The sequence below is a fragment of the Agelaius tricolor genome, unplaced genomic scaffold (genome assembly GCF_023055355.1).
Source record: "Agelaius tricolor isolate 1412-34295 unplaced genomic scaffold, bAgeTri1.0.p SCAF_69, whole genome shotgun sequence".
Classification (NCBI taxonomy): Eukaryota; Metazoa; Chordata; class Aves; order Passeriformes; family Icteridae; genus Agelaius; species Agelaius tricolor.
In genome coordinates this window covers 1369661-1387660 of record NW_027269329.1, presented here as the reverse complement: position 1 = coordinate 1387660, position 18000 = coordinate 1369661, and the positions used below count along the sequence as shown (strand labels likewise).

The following is an 18000-nucleotide window of genomic DNA, read 5'->3' as shown; positions in this document are numbered from 1 at the left end:
TTCCCAATGATCCCAACATTCCCAATGCTCACAGGATGTCCCCGAGGTGCCCCAGCTGCCTCTCCCAATGATCCCAATGAATGATCCCATAAGGAATTCCCAACATTCCCCACACTCACAGGATGTCCCCGAGGTGCCCCAGCTGCCTCTCCCAGTGATCCCAATGATCCCATAGTGAATTCCCAATGAATTCCCAATGCTCACAGGATATCCCCGAGGTGCCCCAGCTGCCTCTCCCAGTGATCCCATAGTGAATTCCCAATGATCCCAACATTCCCAATGCTCACAGGATGTCCCCGAGGTGCCCCAGCTGCCTCTCTCAGCGATCCCAGTGATCCCAATGAATGATCCCATAGGAATTCCCAACGCTCCCATCACTCACAGGATGTCCCCGAGGTGCCCCAGCTGCCTCTCTGCCAGCAGCCGCTCCCTCTCGCGCCGTTCCGGGCTCTCCCGGGGGCCGTTCCCCAGCTCCAGCTCCTGCAGCTCGTTCTCCCCGTAGAGGCTGCCCAGCCCCAGCGTGCGCTTCGTCCTGGCCAGGGAAAACGGGATCGGGAACTGACATTGGCATTCCCAAAATTCCCAAAATCCCCGATGTCCCGATTGCCTCCCCGGGAAAAGACAAAAAAACGGGATCGGGAACTGACGGCATTCCCAACATTCCCGAAATCCTCGATGTCCCGCTTGGCTCCCTGGGAAACGGGATCGGGAACTGCTGGCATTCCCAAAATTCCCGAAATCCCCGATGTCCCGCTCGGATCCCCGGGAAAAGCCAAAAAAACGGGATCGGGAACTGCCGGCATTCCCAAAATTCCCGAAATCTGGGATGTCCCACTCGGCTCCCCGGGAAAAGCCAAAAAAAACGGGATCAGGAACTGCCGGCATTCCCAGCGTTCCCAAAATCCCAGATGTCCTGATTGGCTCCCCAGGAAAAGCCAAAAAAAACGGGATCGGGAACTCCTGGGATTCCCAACATTCCCGAAATCCCGGGATGTCCCGATTGGCTCTCTGGGAAAAGCTAAAAAAAAAGAAACCCCAGGATTGGGAACTCCTGGAATTCCCAAATTCCCAAAATCTGGTATGTTCCACTTGGTTCTTTGGGAAAAGCTAAAAAGAAAAAGGGGTCAGGAACTCCTGGGATTCCCAACATTCCCAAAGTCTGGGATGTCCCGCTTGGCTCTCTGGGAAAAGCTAAAAAACCAGGATTGGGACACCCAGAAAGTCCCGAAATTCCCAAAATTTGGGATTTTCCGCTTGGTTCTCTGAGAAGAGCAAAACAAGTGGGATAAGGAAAGGAAGGAATTCCTGAAATTCCCGATTTTCCCCTTGGATGTGTGGGAAAAGCCAAAAACAACAGGATGGGGAACTCCTGAAATTCCCCAAATTTGGGATTTTCCTCAGATTCTGCTGGGAAAAAGGAGAAAAAAAAACGGGATTGGGAGGCACAAAACCTCCCAAAATCCGGGCTTTTCCTGAGGTTCTGCCCCAAAAAGGGCCGGGGAGCTCCCGGAATTCCCGGAATTGGGATTTCCCCGGGATTTCCCCGGGATTTTCCGGGGTCTGGGGGGTTCCCACCTGTAGTCCTGGAGCTGCTCCTGGATTTCCGGGATCACCAATTCCTGCGCCTCCAGCAGCGCCGGCCGCAGCTCGTCCCCGTTCCGCAGGCGCAGCTCTGGCGGGTCCGGGAAATTCGGGAATTTGGGAACGCTCCGGGAGCTGATTCCCGGCTCTACTGAGGCTCCCGGAAAAGTCTGGGAATCCCCAGTCCCGGCCCTGGGCTCCTTCTCCCGGGGGAAATTCCCGGAATTCCGAACTCACCGATCTCAGCCAGGAGCTGCTCCGGCAGCTTCACCCGCAGGGGCTGGAAAAGAGGGAAAAGCATCCCAAAAATCTGGGAAAATCCATCCCAAAATCCCAGAAAATCCATCCCAAAATCTGGGGAAATCCATCTCAAAATCCTGAGAAAATCCATCCCAAAAATCTGGGAAAATCCATCCCAGAAAATCCATCCCAAAATCTGGGAAAATCCATCCCAAAATCCTGAGAAAATCCATCCCTAAAATCTGGGAAAATCCATCCCAAAATCCCAGAAAATCCATCCCAAAATCTGGGGAAATCCTCCCAAAATTCTGGGAAGAGCATCCCAAAAATCTGGGAAAATCCATCCCAAAAATCTGGGAAAATCCATCCCAAAATCTGGGAAAAGCATCCCAAAATCCTGGGAAAAGCATCCCAAAAATCTGGGGAAAATCCATCCCAAAATCCTGGGAAAATCCATCCCAAAATCCTGGAAAACCCTCTGAAAATCCCAGGAAATCCATCCCAAAATCCTGGGAAATCCTCCCAAAATCCTGGGAAATCCATCCCAAAATCCCAGAAAATCCATCCCAAAATCCTGGGAAAATCCATCCCAAAAATCTGGGAAAATCCATCCTAAAATCCTGGAAAACCCTCTGAAAATCCCAGGAAATCCATCCCAAAATCCTGGGAAAATCCATCCCAAAATCCTGGGAAAATCCATCCCAAAATCCCCTAAAACCCCCCCCAAATTCCTTAAAATTCTCCAAAAACCCTGAAAATCCCCCCCAAATCCCCAGAAAAATCCTCCCCAAAGTTCCACAGTATCGCCCCAAAACTCTTCAACATCCTGGAAAATCCTCTCCAAATCCCTTTGAATCCTCCCGAAATGCCTTTGAACCCCCCTGAATCCCGGGAATCCCCCAGAATCCCGGGAATCCCCCAGAATCCCAGGAATTCCCCCCAGAATCCCGGGAATTCCCCCCAGAATCCCAGGAATTCCCGCTGTATCCCGGGCTCACCGCCGCCCTGTCCAGGAAGACGCCCCAGATGTCCCTGGCCAGGGCGCGGCCGTCGCGGGGGCTCTGCTGGCAGCAAACCTCGGAGCACAGGTGGAAGAGCTGCGGAAAACCGGGAATGCTGGGAAAACCGGGAATGCTGGGGAACCCCTGGGAATGCTGAGGAAACCCCGGGAATGCTGAGGAACCCCTGGGAATGCTGAGGAAACCCAGGAATGCTGAGGAAACCCCAGGAATGCTGAGGAACCCCTGGGAATGCTGAGGAACCCCAGGATTCTGAGGAAAACCCTGGGAATGCTGAGGAACCCCGGGAATGCTGAGGAAATCCCTGGGAATGCTGAGGAACCCCCGGGATTCTGAGGAACCCCGGGAATGCTGAGGAAACCCCGGAATGCTGAGGAAACCCCGGAGTGCTGAGGAAACCCCTGGAATTCTGAGGAAATCCCTGGAATTCCGAGGAAACCCCCGGAACTCTGAGGAAACCCCTGGAATTCTGAGGAAACCCCGGAATTCTGAGGAAATCCCTGGAATTCTGAGGAAACCCCGGAATGCTGAGGAAATCCCTGGAATTCTGCTCCACCCGGAGCCCCGGGCAGGGACGCTCTGGGAAGGGCCCAGGGATTGGGAATGGCACCACAGGAGCAGCAAATCTCAGGGAATTTTGAGGAAATCCTGGAATTTCTGCACCTTCCTGATCCCAGGAATATTCCCAGAATCTCTGGGAGGTGCTGGAAGTTGGGAATGGGATCCCAGGGGTCAGGAAATCCCGGGAATTTTGAGGAAATCCTGGGAATTCTGCTCCATCCGGAGCCCTGGGAACCCTCTGGGAGGTGCCAGAGGTTGGGAATTGGATCCAAGGGTCAGAAAAATCCCAGGATTTACTCCCAGGAATATTCCTGGAAACTCTGGGAGGTGCTGGAAGTTGGGAATGGGATCCCAGGGGGTCAGGAAATCCCGGGAATTTTGGGAATTCCTTACCAGAGGAGTGGGATCTGCCTGGGAGAAGAGGAACCTCAGGAAAACTCCCAGATGGGCCGGGCGGGATTTGAGAATTCCCAAATCCTGGAACACGGAATCGCTCTGGGAACACAGAGAGGGAGAAATGGGAATTCCCAAAATCCCTGGAATCCCCTCGAAAATCCCACCCGGAATTCCCAAAATCCCCCCCCGGAATTCCCAAATCCCCAATTCCCGCTTTCCCTGGAATTCTCACCTCGTTGCTGCCATTCCCAGGCTCACAATCCTCCTCGGGGCCGATGATCTGGGGCCTCCCTGATCCCTATCCCAAAAAAAAGCCGGGATCAAGCTCTGGGAAGGGCCCTGGGGGGGATCCCCGTGGGGATTCCCGGGGTTTTCCCGGATTTTCCCAGGATTTTCCGGGATTTCCCAGCCCCACCGGATCCGTGGAGAGGCGGGAGCCGAGCACGGGGGAGCTCCGGGGGCTGCCGGGCTCGGAGAAGCCGGAATTCCGGGAAACCTGGGAAAGGGAATTGCGGGATCAGGACCCCCAGGAACACCCCCAGGGGAGGGGGAATCCCAAAACCCCCTGGAATTCCCAGAGAGGGAAAAGGAGCCGGGAATTCCGGGGGATCCCAGATTCTGGGGGGAGGTTTTCCACCTCTCCTGGAATTTCCCCCCCTTTTCCCAAGATTTTCATGGAGTTTTTCCCAGAATTTTCATCCCCTTTCCCCAGATTTCTCCTGGAATCATTTTCCCCCCTTTTTCCTGAATTTTCTCCCTTTTTTCCCCTGTTTTTCCCTTAATTTCCCCCACCACCTTCTCCCAAACCTTTCCTGACATTTCCCCCCACGCTTTTCCCAAAGTTTTCCTGGAACTTCTCCCCCTTCTTCCCAAACCTTCCTTGGAACTTCCCCTCTCTCTTTTCCCAAATTTTCCCTGCAGTTTTCCCTCCACTTTTCCCAGATTTTCTCAAACCCTTCCCCGCCCCTTTTTCCTGGATTTTCCCCAGAATTTTCCCTGGGTTTTTCCCAGGTTTTTCCCCAGATTTTCCCCCAAATTCCCCCGTATTTTTTCCCGTATTTTTCCCAGGTTTTCCCTGGAATTCCCCCATATTCTTTCCCGGGTTTTTCCCGGGTTTTTCCCAAAATTTTCCCCGTATTTTCCCCAGATTTTTCCCAGACTTTTCCCTGGATTTTTCCCAGATTTTCCCCAGATTTTTTCCTGATGTTTCCCAGAATTTTTCCCGGAATTTCCCTGGATTTTCCCCAGATTTTCCCGTGTTTTTCCCGTGTTTCTCCCCTCACCTCTGGCAGGGCCGGGCCCCTCTCCTCCAGCCCCGGGTTCCCATCCTGGGGGTCCCTGGGGAGGCGCCCCGGGAGCTGCGGGGACCCCTCCAGGGGCCGGGAGCCCAAATCCTGGGAAAAGGGAAAAGGGGGAATCTGGGGAACCCCGGGAAAGGCACCAAAGGGAAAAGGGGATCCCAGAAACCCAGGAACGAGGAAATTCCCACCCAGCCACCCCCATCCCCAGTTTTGCTTTGTGGGAAAGCGGAATTCCCGGGAAACAGCGGGAAGGGCTCAGGGGCAATCCCGGGAATATTCCCAGGGTGATTCCCAGGATTGTTCCCGGGATGATTCCCAGGATCTATTCCCAGATCATTCCCGGATTGATTCCCAGGATCATTCCCAGAATTCTCATATCCATTCCTGTATTTTTTCCCGGATCATTCCCGTATTCATTCCCGTATTCATTTCCGGATTTTTCCCCAGATCATTCCTGTATCGTTCCCATATCGTTCCTGTATCGTTCCCAGATCCATCCCTGTACATTCCTGAACCATTCCTGGATCATTCCCAGGATCATTCCCAGAATCATTCCTGGATCATTCCCGTATCCATCCCCATCCATTCCCAGATCCATCTCCGCACATTCCTGTATCATTCCCAGATCATCCCTGGATCCATCCCCGGATCCATCCCCGTCTCGTTCCCATATCCATTCCCAGATCCATTCCCGCATCCATCCCCAGATCCATTCCCATCTGGTACCCACATCCATACCTGTATCATTCCCATATCATTCCCGTATCATTCCTGCATCCATCCCCGTATCCATCCCCGCATCCATCCCCGTATCCATCCCCGTATCCATCCCCGTATCCATCCCCTCATCCATCCCTGCATCCATCCCGGTCTCGTTCCCGTATCCATTCCCGTCTCCATCCCCGTATCCGTCCCCGTTCATTCCCGTTGTTCCCGTTCATTCCCGTTCATTCCCGTGGTTCCCGCTCCGTACCGGGGCCGCCGCTGCCCGCGCCTCCTGCAGCACCTTGAGCTGCAGTTGGCTCAGCCGGCGCCGCGCCCCCTCCAGCTGCTCCTCCAGCGCCGCGCCCGCGCCCGGCTGCCGCTGCAGCAGCTCCTGGAAACGCTGCCGGGACAGGGGGGGAGACACGGGGATGCATGGGGGTCCGCGGGGAAAACAGCCCCAAAACACAGGCCAAAAACTGGCCAAAACCAGCCCCAAAAACAGGCCAAAAACCAGGCCAAAAACTGGCCAAAACCAACCCCAAAACAGGCCAAAAACAGCCCCAAAAACTGGCCAAAAACAGGCCAAAACCACGCCAAAAACAGCCCCAAAAACTGGCCAAAACCAGCCCAAAACAGCCCCAAAACAGCCGCAAAACACAGGCCAAAAACTGGCCAAAAACAGGCCAAAACCAGCCCCAAAACAGGCCAGAAACAGGCCAAAAACCAGGCCAAAAACAGGCCAAAAACAGGCCAGAAACAGGCCAGAAACAGGCCAAAACCAGCCCCAAAATAGGCCCAAAAACAGCCCCAAAAACAGCCCAAAACAGGCCAAAACCAGGCCAAAACCAGGCCAAAACCAGCCCCAAAACCAGCCCCAAAGCAGCTCCAAACCAGCCCCAAAACAGGCCAAAAACAGCCCCAAACCAGCCCAAACCAGCCCAAACCAGCCCCAAACCAGCCCAAATCAGCCCAAACCAGCCCAAACCAGCCCCAAAGGGAAAAGTGCAGGGTGGCAGTACCTGGTACTCGGCCTCCTCCTGGCGCAGCATGTTGCGCAGGATCTGCGCCGCGTGCTTCTGCACCTCGGGGTCCTGCAGCGCCAGAGGGAGAGCACCGGGAATGACAGCGGGAATGACAATGGGAATGACAGGAATGACAATGGGAATAACGGGAATGACAGCGGGAATGACAGCGGGAATGACAATGGGAATAATGGGAATGACAATGGGAATAACGGGAATGACAATGGGAATGGTGGGAACAGTGGGAATAACAGAATAATGAGAATAATGGGAATAATGGGAATAACGGGATAGTGGGAATGGTGGGAATGGGGAAATGGGATAATGGGAATAGTGGGATAATGGGAATAATAGGAATAATGGGAATGGCACTGGGAATGGGGACAATGGGAATGGAAACAAGAATGGGGACAATGGGGATGGGAACAAAAATAGGGACAATGGGGACAATGGGGACCATGGTGACAATGGGTACAATGGGGACCATGGGGACAATGGTGACAATGGGGACAATGGGGACAATGGGGACAATGGGGACCATGGGTACAATGGTGACAATGGTGACAATGGGGACCATGGGGACCATGGTGACAATGGGGACCATGGGGACAATGGGGACAATGGGGACAATGGGATCCCCTCAGGGGCTCCGGGGCTCTCCGGGGCTCTCCTGGGCAGCCCCGGGGCCGGGCCTCACCTGCAGCGGCCGGGGCTCCGTGATGCGCTGGGGGGCGCCCGGGGCACAGCCCGGGGGCTCCGGCTCCTGCTGGGGGCCCGGGACCCCCACGGGGCCCGGCGGGGACCCCAGCAGGGTCAGGGCCACGTAGGCACCGGCTGGGAACAGAACACGGGAATGTCAGGGGAGCGCCCAGGGACAGCCCGGGATAAAGGAAATGTGAGGGGGGATCTGTGGGGAAAATCCACAACGAGGGGAAAACTCCGGGAGGAACAGGGGCGGGAAGGGTTTCTGGAAAAATCCGGGATCAGGGGTGATGAGGGGGACTCCAAGAAAGCAATTGGAGAAAGGGAGCCAGGAGGATTTCCAGGAAAATGGGGGGGGAAAGGATTTCCAAGAAATATCTGGGGTGAGAAAGATTCCCAGGAAAAACTTGGGAAAAGAGGTGAGAAGGATTTCCAGGGAGGATTTCCAAGGAAAAAAAAATTCCAGGAAAAATTTCCGGGAGAACTGGGAGTGGGAAGCATTTCCAGGGAGAATTTGGGATGAAGGATTTCCTGGGAAAACGAGGGGAAAAGGGCTGGGAACACTTCCAGGCTCCCCCCAAATTCCCAAAGGATGGATCCCATCCCATCCCATCCCATCCCATCCCATCCCATCCCATCCCATCCCATCCCATCCCATCCCATCCATCCCATCCCATCCCATCCCATCCCACCCCATCCCATCCCATCCCATCCCATCCCATCCCATCCCATCCCATCCCATCCCATCCCATCCCATCCCATCCATCCCATCCCATCCATCCCATCCCATCCCATCCCATCCCATCCCATCCCATCCCATCCCATCCATCCCATCCCATCCCATCCATCCCATCCCATCCCATCCCATCCCATCCCATCCCATCCCAACTCACACTTGATCAACTTCACCACCTCCAGGTGGGAGCTGTTGGTCACCATTGTCCCGTTTACCTGCAACGGCCGGGAAAGGGCTGGGAAAGGGCTGGGAAAACGGGAATTTACCCAGGAATTTCCCCTGGGAATGTGGGGAGGGGGCTGGGAATGAGGGAATTTTCCGGGGATTGGGAATGCGGGAGTTTCCCGGGATCCAGGAGCGCCCACCTTGAGGATGCGGTCGCCCTCCTGCACGCCGGCCCTCATGGCAGCCCCACCTGCACACAGCGGGGTCAGGGCGGGCCCCAGAGCGACTCCGGAATGTTCCACGGGGGCTTCCCCACCCCCAGCCCCGTCCCTTCCAATCCCGGAGCAAAACTCCCCAAAACTGGGACATTTCCCAAGGAAAAACACCTTCCTCCCCCATTTTCCTGCCACTTTTCTCCCCCCATTTTCCCACCACGTTCCCTCATTTTCCCAACATCTTCTCCCTCAGGCTGAGGCTGGGGGTGGATGAGGGGACCCCTGGGGATTGTCCATCCCCTTGTCCAGCAGTGTCCACTCCGTGTCCATCCCTGTGTCCATCCCCATGTCCAGCAGTGTCCATCCCTGTGTCCATCCCCATGTCCAGCAGTGTCCATCCCATGTCCAGCAGTGTCCATCCCATGTCCATCCCATGTCCATCCCTGTGTCCACCCTATGTCCAGCAGTGTCCACCCTGTGTCCACCCCGTGTCCATCCCCATGTCCACCCCGTGTCCATCCCTGTGTTCATCCCCATGTCCAGCAGTGTCCATCCCCGTGTCCATCCCGTGTCCACCCCGTGTCCATCCCAGTGTCCATCCCATGTCCATCCCATGTCCATCCCCGTGTCCATCCCAGTGTCCATCCCATGTCCAGCCATGTCCAGCTGTGTCCATCCCCGTGTCCACCCCGTGTCCATCCCAGTGTCCATCCCCGTGTCCAGCAGTGTCCATCCCTGTGTCCATCCCAGTGTCCATCCCATGTCCATCCCCGTGTCCATCCCGTGTCCATCCCCGTGTCCACCCCCATGTCCATCTCCGTGTCCAGCTGTGTCCAGCTGTGTCCATCCCCGTGTCCACCCCATATCCAGCAGTGTCCATCCCCATGTCCCTCCCCATGTCCATCCCCGTGTCCACCCTGTGTCCACCCCCGTGTCCAGCAGTGTCCACCCCGTGTCCAGCCCGTGTCCACCCCGTGTCCAGCCCATGTCCAGCCGCACCCACCGGGCCGCACGGACTGCACGAGCACCACGCGGTCGCCGCTGACGGTGAAGCCGAAGCCATGCTGGTCCCGCTGGATGATGACACAGCGCTGCACCAGCCCTGGGCACCGCGGGACACACGGACACACGGACAGACAGACACAGGGACACACGGACACAGACACACGGACACACGGACAGACAGACACGGACACACGGGGACACACGGACACAGGGACAGGAGGAAGAGGAGGCAGTGAGGCTCCAGACTCTGGGTTTGGCTCCGAGGAACCCCCCAGTTCCAGGGCCTGCAACGCCTCGGGGTCACTGTCCCGACCACCCTGACCCTGTGGTCATTGTCCATCCTGACCCTGTGGTCACTGTCCTGACCACCCTGACCCTGTGGTCACTGTCCACCCTGACCCTATGGTCATTGTCCATCCTGACCCTGTGGTCACTGTCCTGACCACCCTGACCCTGTGGTCATTGTCCATCCTGACCCTGTGGTCACTGTCCTGACCACCCTGACCCTGTGGTCACTGTCCACCCTGACCCTGTGGTCATTGTCCATCCTGACCCTGTGGTCACTGTCCTGACCACCCTGACCCTGTGGTCATTGTCCATCCTGACCCTGTGGTCACTGTCCATCCTGACCCTGTGGTCATTGTCTATCCTGACCCTGTGGTCACTGTCCTGACCACTCTGACCCTGTGGTCACTGTCCACCCCTGACCCTGTGGTCATTGTCTATCCTGACCCTGTGGTCACTGTCCTGACCACTCTGACCCTGTGGTCACTGTCCACCCCTGACCATGATCTCCTGTCCCCAGCCCCCCATTCCCCCCTATGGGACCCCAAATCCCAAAGTTCCAAGAGCCCAGGAAGATCTGGACGCACAGCCTGGCCCCGAGTGCCCTCTCAGTGCCCTCTCAGTGCCCAGTGAGTTCCCTCTGCGTTCCCTGAGCGTTCCCGGAATTCCAGGCCCGGTTCCCACCTGTGCTCGCGGAGGCGTCCGGCGGCTGCCGCTGGGGCCCGGGCGCCCTTCGCTCCGCGGGGGAATCGCCCAGGGCCGAGGAGAGGCTGCTCAACCTGGGCAGGACACGGGAGCTCGGCACGGAGGCAACGGGGAGCGGCCCCGGGCACGGCCGGACAGACGGACACGGCCCCGGACCGACGGACACGGCCCCGGACAGACGGACACAGCCCCGGACAGACGGACACGGCCCCGGACACACAGACATGGCCCAGGACAGACGGACACAGCCCCGGACAGACAGACACAGCCCCGGACAGATGGACACAGCCCCGGACAGATGGACACAGCCCAGGACACATGGACATGGCCCAGGACAGACGGACACAGCCCCGGACACGGCCCAGGACAGACGGACACGGCCCCGGGCACGCCCGGACCGATGGACACGGCCCAGGACAGACGGACGTGACCCAGGACAGCCAGAGTGACCCCTGGTCACTCCCAGGCCAGGTGATGACCCCTGGGCACTCCCAGGACATCTGGACATGGCCCAGGACAGACGGACATGGCCCAGGACAGCCAGAGTGACCCCTGGTGACTCCCAGGCCAGGTGATGACCCCTGGGCACTCCCAGGACACCCCCAGGCACTCTGGAAGATCCAGAGGGATCTCCAGGAATTCCTTGGAAGGTTCCAGGGATGGGGAATTTTCCCTCCCTGAGCCCCTTCCGGCGCTTCCCAACCCTTTTTCCATGGAAAAACCATCCCAAATTTCCAGCCCTGGCACAGCTCGAGGCCGTTCCCTCTTGTCCTGCCCCATTCCCTGGGACCAGATCCCAAATCCCCCTCTGGGACCAGATCCCAAATTCCCCCTGGGATCAGATCCCAGATCCCCCCTGGCTCCCCCTTTTCTCCAGGATCAGATCCCAAATCCCCCCCTGGATCCCCCTTTTCTCCGGGATCAGATCCCAGACCCCCCTGGCTCCCCCTTTTCTCCAGGATCAGATCCCAGATCCCCCCTGGATCCCCCTTTTCTCCAGGATCAGATCCCAGATCCCCCCTGGATCCCCCTTTTCTCCGGGATCAGATCCCAGATTCCCCCTGGCTCCCCCTTTTCTCCGGGATCAGCCCCCAGGGCAGAGATCCCAGGAAAAGCCCCCGAGGATTTCCCAGCCCCTGTCCCAGCCCCAGCCCCGGGCGCTGCCCTGGCCGTTCCCGGCCAATCCGCAGGAAAATCGGGATTAACCTCGGCATTATCCACCAGGCCGGGGCCAGGTCAGCCCCTGCTGTCCCCCCAAAATTCCCGGTTTTCATCCCAAAATCCCCGCACTCGGGGCTCCGTGGTGTTCCCGAGGGGATTTCCCATAACAGCCGCAATCCAGGGGTGCCCAGATCCCAGCCAGGGGCGCCCCAGGATCCCGGGGCTTCTCCAGCCCCTCTGGAAGCAGCCGGGGCTTAACCAGGCTATAAAAAAGTCGCTTAATTCGGCTTAATTAAAGCTCCTTAATTGCCTGGGGGCGGCCCAGCCACGGCAATTCCCACAATTCCCACAATTCCCACAATTCCCATTCCAGGGGCGCCTCCGGAGGGACCCCAGCCCTGCCCTCCCTTCCTGCCTCCCAGAATATCCAAAATTCACAAAAAATTGGAGCTTGGATTGGGAAAAAATTCCCTCTTCCCAGCATTTCTGCCCATTGGGTTCCTTCCCAGCTCCCAAAGATCCAAAATTACCAGAAAATTGGAGCTTGGAATGGGAAAAAAATTCCCCTTTTCCCAACATTTCTGCCCACTGGGTTCCTCCCCACGGCAGGTTTGGAATTCCCAGCTGGAAAATCCCACAGAACATGGGATAAACCAGGGCTGGAAGGAGGAAAAAGTTGGGGGGAAAAAAAATCCCATTTTCCAACATTTCTGACCACTCAGAGGTTTTCCGAGGAAAACCAGAATTCCAGGGGCAGCTGGGGGGTTTTCCCCGTACAATTCCCAGGTGTTTTTACCGGGAATGCTGCAGGATAATCCCGCAGTTCCCAGCTTTTCCCTGCATCCCAAACCCTTCCAAGCTGCTCCCAACCCCTCCCAGTCATTCCCAGTTTTTTTTGGGATCTGGGAATCTCCCCCAGGGCTCTCCCAGGGGCCAAGGTTCCCAAAACCCCCCCAGATTTTCATGGAAATGATTCCCAAATTCCCAAATCCCACGGGGAACGGGAAGGTGGGAATTCTGTCCTTTAGATTCCCAAATTCCCAAATCCCACGGGGAACGGGAACGTGGGAATTCTGTCCTTTAGATTCCCAAATTCCCGAAACCTCAGGGATCTCCCAGGGAAATAATTTTTTTTTTTTTTCCCCCCACATTCCGAGCGCGGCCGCCGAGTTCTGGGAGGAATCCCGGGAGTTCGGGTCCCGCCGGAATTTTCTGCTGGGATTTGCAACATTTGGTTCCCTCCCTGCCGGGGGCTGCGGCTCCGCTGCGCTCCCTGCACGAGCACCAGGGACAGGCACAGGAAAAACGGGAATTTCCCCCATTCTCCCCGCTTCAAACCCCGGCTCATCCCGGCTTTCCCGGGCATTTTCCAGCTGGGAATCCCAATCCTGCTCTGGGGAGGAGCCCAGCGGTCACAAGTGTTGGGAAATGGGATTTTTTTCCCATTCTTCCCGCTCTAAACCCTGCTTTATCTCAGGTTTCCATGGGATTTTCCAGCTGGGAATCCCAATCCCATTGTGGGAAGGAACCCAGGGGTCAGAAATGTTGGGAAATGGGATTTTTTTCCCCCCCATTTTTCCCACTTTAAATGTGGTTCATCCCAGGTTTCTGTAGGATTTTCCAGCTGGGAATCCCAATCCTGTTTTAGGCAGGAACCCACTGGTCAGAAATGTTGGGAAATGGGAATTTTCCCCCATTTTTCCTGCTCTAAACCCTGGTTCATCCCAGGTTTCCATGGGATTTTCCAGCTGGGAATTCCAATCCTGTTTCAGGCAGGAACCCACTGGTCAGAAGTGTTGGGAAATGGGAATTTTCCCCCATTTTTGCTGTTTTTAAACGTGGTTTATCGCGGGTTTCTGTGGGATTTTCCAGCTGGGAATCCCAAACCCTTTTTTGGGAAGGGATCCCAAGGGGATGACGCCGCCCGGAGCGACCCCAAACGTTGGGAATCGTGGAACCTTTCCCGGTTCTTGCAGTTGGGGTGGGGTTTTATCTTTCGGGAATTCTGCAGGAAGCCGCTCCCGGCGCTGGGGTAATGATTAACGGGAGCCGCTCCTGGAAAAGCTGGGAAAGCGGCAGGGCCGGTTGGGCCGGGAATTCCGGCTCCTGGAATCCCCTGGCCCGGGGGAAGCCGCGGGATTCCGTGGCCGGGAGCGATCCCAAAACTCCCGGGGAGAGGGAGGGAAACCTCGCCCTGAGCCCTGGGCTGGAGCTGGGCCTCCCAGGGATGGGAATCTGTGGGATAACCTGGGATAAAATCCGGGATTTACCCCGGAATCCCAAATAAACCAGGCCTGGGAATCCTTTGGGGTGGAAAAGATCCTTAAATCCCAAAAAATCCCACCCTGATTCCACTCCCAGGGACATTCCCACCATCCCAGGGATGGGAATCTGTGGGATAACCTGGGATAGGATCCGGGATTTACCCCCGGAACCCCAAATAAACCAGGCCTGGGAATCCTTTGGGGTGGAAAAGATCCTTAAATCCCAGAAAATCCCACCCTGATTCCAACCCCAGGGACATTCCCACCATCCCAGGGATCCACGGGATAACCTGGGATAGGATCCGGGATTTACCCTGGAATCCCAAATAAACCAGGCCTGGGAATCCTTTGGGGTGGAAAAGATCCTTAAATCCCAGAAAATCCCACCCTGATTCCAACCCCAGGGACATTCCCACCATCCCAGGGATGGGAATCTGTGGGATAACCTGGGATAGGATCCGGGATTTACCCCGGAATCCCAAATAAACCAGGCCAGGGAATCCTGGAATCCTTTGGGATGGAAAAAGCAGGAAAAAAAAAAACAAACCCTGGGAATTTGGTGGGAAAATGATCCCCAGAAATTCCTGGGATCTGCTTCTCTCCCAGGGCCCCAAAACTCCTCATTTTCCACCCAAATCCATGTGGGAAACGCCGTGGCTGCAGCAGGGATCCCAATCCAGGAATCCTCAGAAAAATTCCTGAATTTATCCCAGAAAAACCTTCCAGGCTTTTCCAAGGGTTTATCCCACCAAAAAGAAAAAAAAATCCCCAAATTTGGCTTAAAATGGAGCAAAACAAACGGGGAAAAAGCCAATTCCCAGTGACGGATACTGGAAATATCCCAAAAATCAGAAGGGTTTGGGATATTCCCCCCCACACTCCCCAAATCCAGGAGTTTTATCCCAAAACGCTGCAAGGATGGGGTGGGGGGTCCTGGGCTGGGCTGAGCCCCCCCAGAATTCCCAAAATCCCAGAATTTTATCCCAAATTCCCATCTTTTCCCCCCAGGGAATGGGGTGAGGGCTCAGGTCATCCTGAGATCCCTCCCAGATCCCCCAAACCCCCAAAATCGCAGAATTTCACCCCAAAATCGCAGCATTTCACCCCAAAGCACTGCAGGGACGGGGCAGGAGCTCCACCCTGATCTAAATCCCTTCCCCTGAACCCCCAGAGCCCCAAAATCCCAGATTTTCACCTCAAAATCCCAGAGTTTCACCCCAAATCACCGCTGACGTGGGGCAGAGCAGACAGGAGGAGCAGACCGGGCTGAGCCCCCTCCCAGAGCCCCAAAATCCCCGAATTTCACCCCAAATCCCTGCAGGGGCGGGGTGGGGGGTCCAGGACGAGCTGAGCCCCCTCCTCCAAACCCTTAAATCCCAAAATTTCACCCCAAATCGACGCTTTTCCCCTGAGACTTGGGGTGAGGGCTCCGGGACGAGCAGAGCCCCCTCCCAGAGCCCCAAAATCCCAGAATTTCACCCCAAAACACCCCAAATCGCGGCATTTCACCCCAAATCCCGGCAATTCACCCCCAAACACCCCAAATCCCGGCATTTCACCCCAAATCCCGGCATTTCACCCCAAATCCCGGCAATTCACCCCAAAACACCCCAAATCGCGGCATTTCACCCCAAATCCCGGCAATTCACCCCAAAACACCCCAAATCGCGGCATTTCACCCCAAATCCCGGCAATTCACCCCAAAACACCCCAAATCGCGGCATTTCACCCCAAATCCCGGCAATTCACCCCAAAACACCCCAAATCGCGGCATTTCACCCCAAATCCCGGAATTTCACCCCAAAACACCCCAAATGGCGTCATTTCACCCCAAATCCCGGCGTTTCGCCCCAAATCCCGGCATTTCACCCCAAACCCCTGCAGGGACCGGGTGTGGGCTCCCGCACGAGCCGAGCCCCCTCCTGTGAGCCCCAAAACCCCCGAATTTCACCCCAAACCGCCGCCGTCCCCCCTCGGAGCAGCCGAGCCCCCTCCCCGCTCCCCGCGCCCCCAAATCCCCCCGGTTTCCCCCCAGAGCCGCGTCCCCCCCTCAGAACTCGCGGCGGGTTCTCCCCCCCGGGCCGAGCCCCGTCCCCGTTCCCCCCTTTGGGCCCCGCAGCCCCTCGGCCCTGCCCGGCGCGGGGGTCTCCCCTCAGCCCGTACCTGTCCGGGGCCTGCGGAGGCCGCACGCTCATGGTGGAGCTCGGTCAGGGCTGTGCCCGGAGCCGCCGCCCCGCTCCGGCCGCCCCCGCCACCATGCCCGGCCCCGGCGGCTGCAGCGGCGGCCTCGGGGGGCCCCGAGCGAGCCCCGCGGGGCCCCGAGCGACCCCCCCCGAGCTGCGGTTCGGTGCCGGCCCGGCCGAGCGGGGCTCCCCCTCCCGCCGCGGGGGCCGGGCTGAGGGAGAGGCCTGGAGGCCGCTCCCAATCCCCGGGCTCGCCCGGCCCCCCGCGCCCGGCACGGCGGGGCAGCGCCCGCGGCGAGGGGGGCGGCGGGCGGGCGGCGGCGCGGGGCGGCCCCGGCATGCGGGGCACGGAGGGGACCCTGAGGGGACCCTGAGGGACCGCGGGGGTGATGGGGACAGTGTGGATGTGGGGGCGTGAGGGGACTCGGAGTGACCTCGGGACAGCCAAGGGGACATGGTGACCTCGGCGTGCAGGGCACACACGGTGACCTCGGGGTGTGGGGAACTCGGGACAGTGCGGGTTTGAGGGGACACCGAGTGACCTCGGGCTGCGGGGGACACAGGGACAGTGTGGATGTGGGGAGGTGAGGGGACACAGGGGACAGTGCGGGTGTGAGGGGACAGAGTGACCTCGGGGACAGTGTGGATGTGGGGAGGTGAGGGGACACAGGGGACAGTGAGGATCTGAGGGGACAGAGTGACCTCGGGGTGCGGGGGACACGGGACAGTGAAGGGGACACGGTGACCCCGGGGTGTGAGGGACACAGAGTGACCTCGGGGTGTGAGGGACAGAGGGGACAGTGAGGGGGAACACGGTGACCTCGGGGTGCAGGGGACACGGGACAGTGAGGGGGACACGATGACCTCGGGGTGCGGGGGGTAATGGGGACAGTGAGGATTTGAGGAGACGCTGAGTGACCTCGGAGTGTGGAGGACACGCAGTGACCTCGGAGTGTGGAAGACAGAGGGGACAGTGTGGGCTTGAGGGGACACACGGTGACCTCGGGGTGCGGGGGACACGGGGATGTGGGGGACACCCATGGGGACAGTGAGGATTTGAGGGGCACATGATGTCCTGGGGGTGTGGGAGGTAACGGGGACAGTGAGGGAGGGGGACATGGGGACAGTGAGGGTTTGAGGGGACACGGGGAGGCCTCGGGGTGTGGGGACATGGGGACAGTGTGGGTTTGAGGGGACACAGGGAGGCCTCGGGGTGTGGGGACATGGGGACAGTGAGGGTTTGAGGGGACACGGGGTGACCTCGGGGTGTGGGACATGGGGACAGTGTGGGTTTGAGGGGACATGGGGACAGTGAGGGTTTGAGGGGAGACGGGGTGACCTCAGGGTGTGGGGACATGGGGACAGCGAGGATTTGGGGACAGCGAGGATTTGGGGACACCCATGGGGACACTGAGGGTTTGGGGACATGGGGACACCGAAGGTTTGGGGACACCCAAAACCCCCAAACCCCACAGCCAGAACCCCCAGACCCTCGGGAATTTTTGGGATCCAGGGAACCCCTGAACGCCCCTCCCCAAAATTTCGGCTCCTCCCTCATCCCAAACTGCAAAAAAACCCCCAAAAGCCCCAAAGAAACCAGCGAGCCCTCTCTGTTAAAAGGTTTTTATTTAACGTTTTGAATTCGAGGTAAAATACTTTTATTTTTCAGGTTTTTTTTTTTTCCTTTTTTCCGTTTTTTTTTTTTTCAACTTCCATAACAAAATACGGAGCTATGGGATACCCCTGGAAAAAAA

At 57.5% G+C, this 18000-nt stretch overlaps 1 protein-coding gene across 11 annotated transcripts in view; it reads right to left on the bottom strand.

Moving 5' to 3' along the window:
- LOC139584959 (rho guanine nucleotide exchange factor 11-like) overlaps nucleotides 1-16403 on the bottom strand; it is a 34961-nt gene extending 18558 nt beyond the window's left edge. For 7 of the 11 annotated variants that reach the window (XM_071417327.1, XM_071417329.1, XM_071417328.1 and 4 more), the window contains exons 1-16: nucleotides 16227-16402; nucleotides 10618-10712; nucleotides 9647-9745; nucleotides 8629-8678; nucleotides 8421-8478; nucleotides 7523-7659; nucleotides 6823-6894; nucleotides 6072-6203; nucleotides 5081-5191; nucleotides 4213-4293; nucleotides 4030-4095; nucleotides 3795-3896; nucleotides 2820-2918; nucleotides 1819-1861; nucleotides 1576-1672; nucleotides 383-532 (exon numbers count right to left, since the gene is read on the bottom strand). In XM_071417327.1, the coding sequence (XP_071273428.1) occupies nucleotides 383-532; nucleotides 1576-1672; nucleotides 1819-1861; nucleotides 2820-2918; nucleotides 3795-3896; nucleotides 4030-4095; nucleotides 4213-4293; nucleotides 5081-5191; nucleotides 6072-6203; nucleotides 6823-6894; nucleotides 7523-7659; nucleotides 8421-8478; nucleotides 8629-8678; nucleotides 9647-9745; nucleotides 10618-10712; nucleotides 16227-16258 (1424 nt within the window). In that variant the 5' untranslated portion in view covers nucleotides 16259-16402. Of the gene's footprint in view, nucleotides 1-382; nucleotides 533-1575; nucleotides 1673-1818; nucleotides 1862-2819; nucleotides 2919-3794; nucleotides 3897-4029; nucleotides 4096-4212; nucleotides 4294-5080; nucleotides 5192-6071; nucleotides 6204-6822; nucleotides 6895-7522; nucleotides 7660-8420; nucleotides 8479-8628; nucleotides 8679-9646; nucleotides 9746-10617; nucleotides 10713-16226 lie in introns of all 11 variants that reach the window. The other 4 variants (XM_071417337.1, XM_071417336.1, XM_071417334.1 and 1 more) reach the window with 2 other exon arrangements.
- Nucleotides 16404-18000: the final 1597 nt, after the last annotated feature.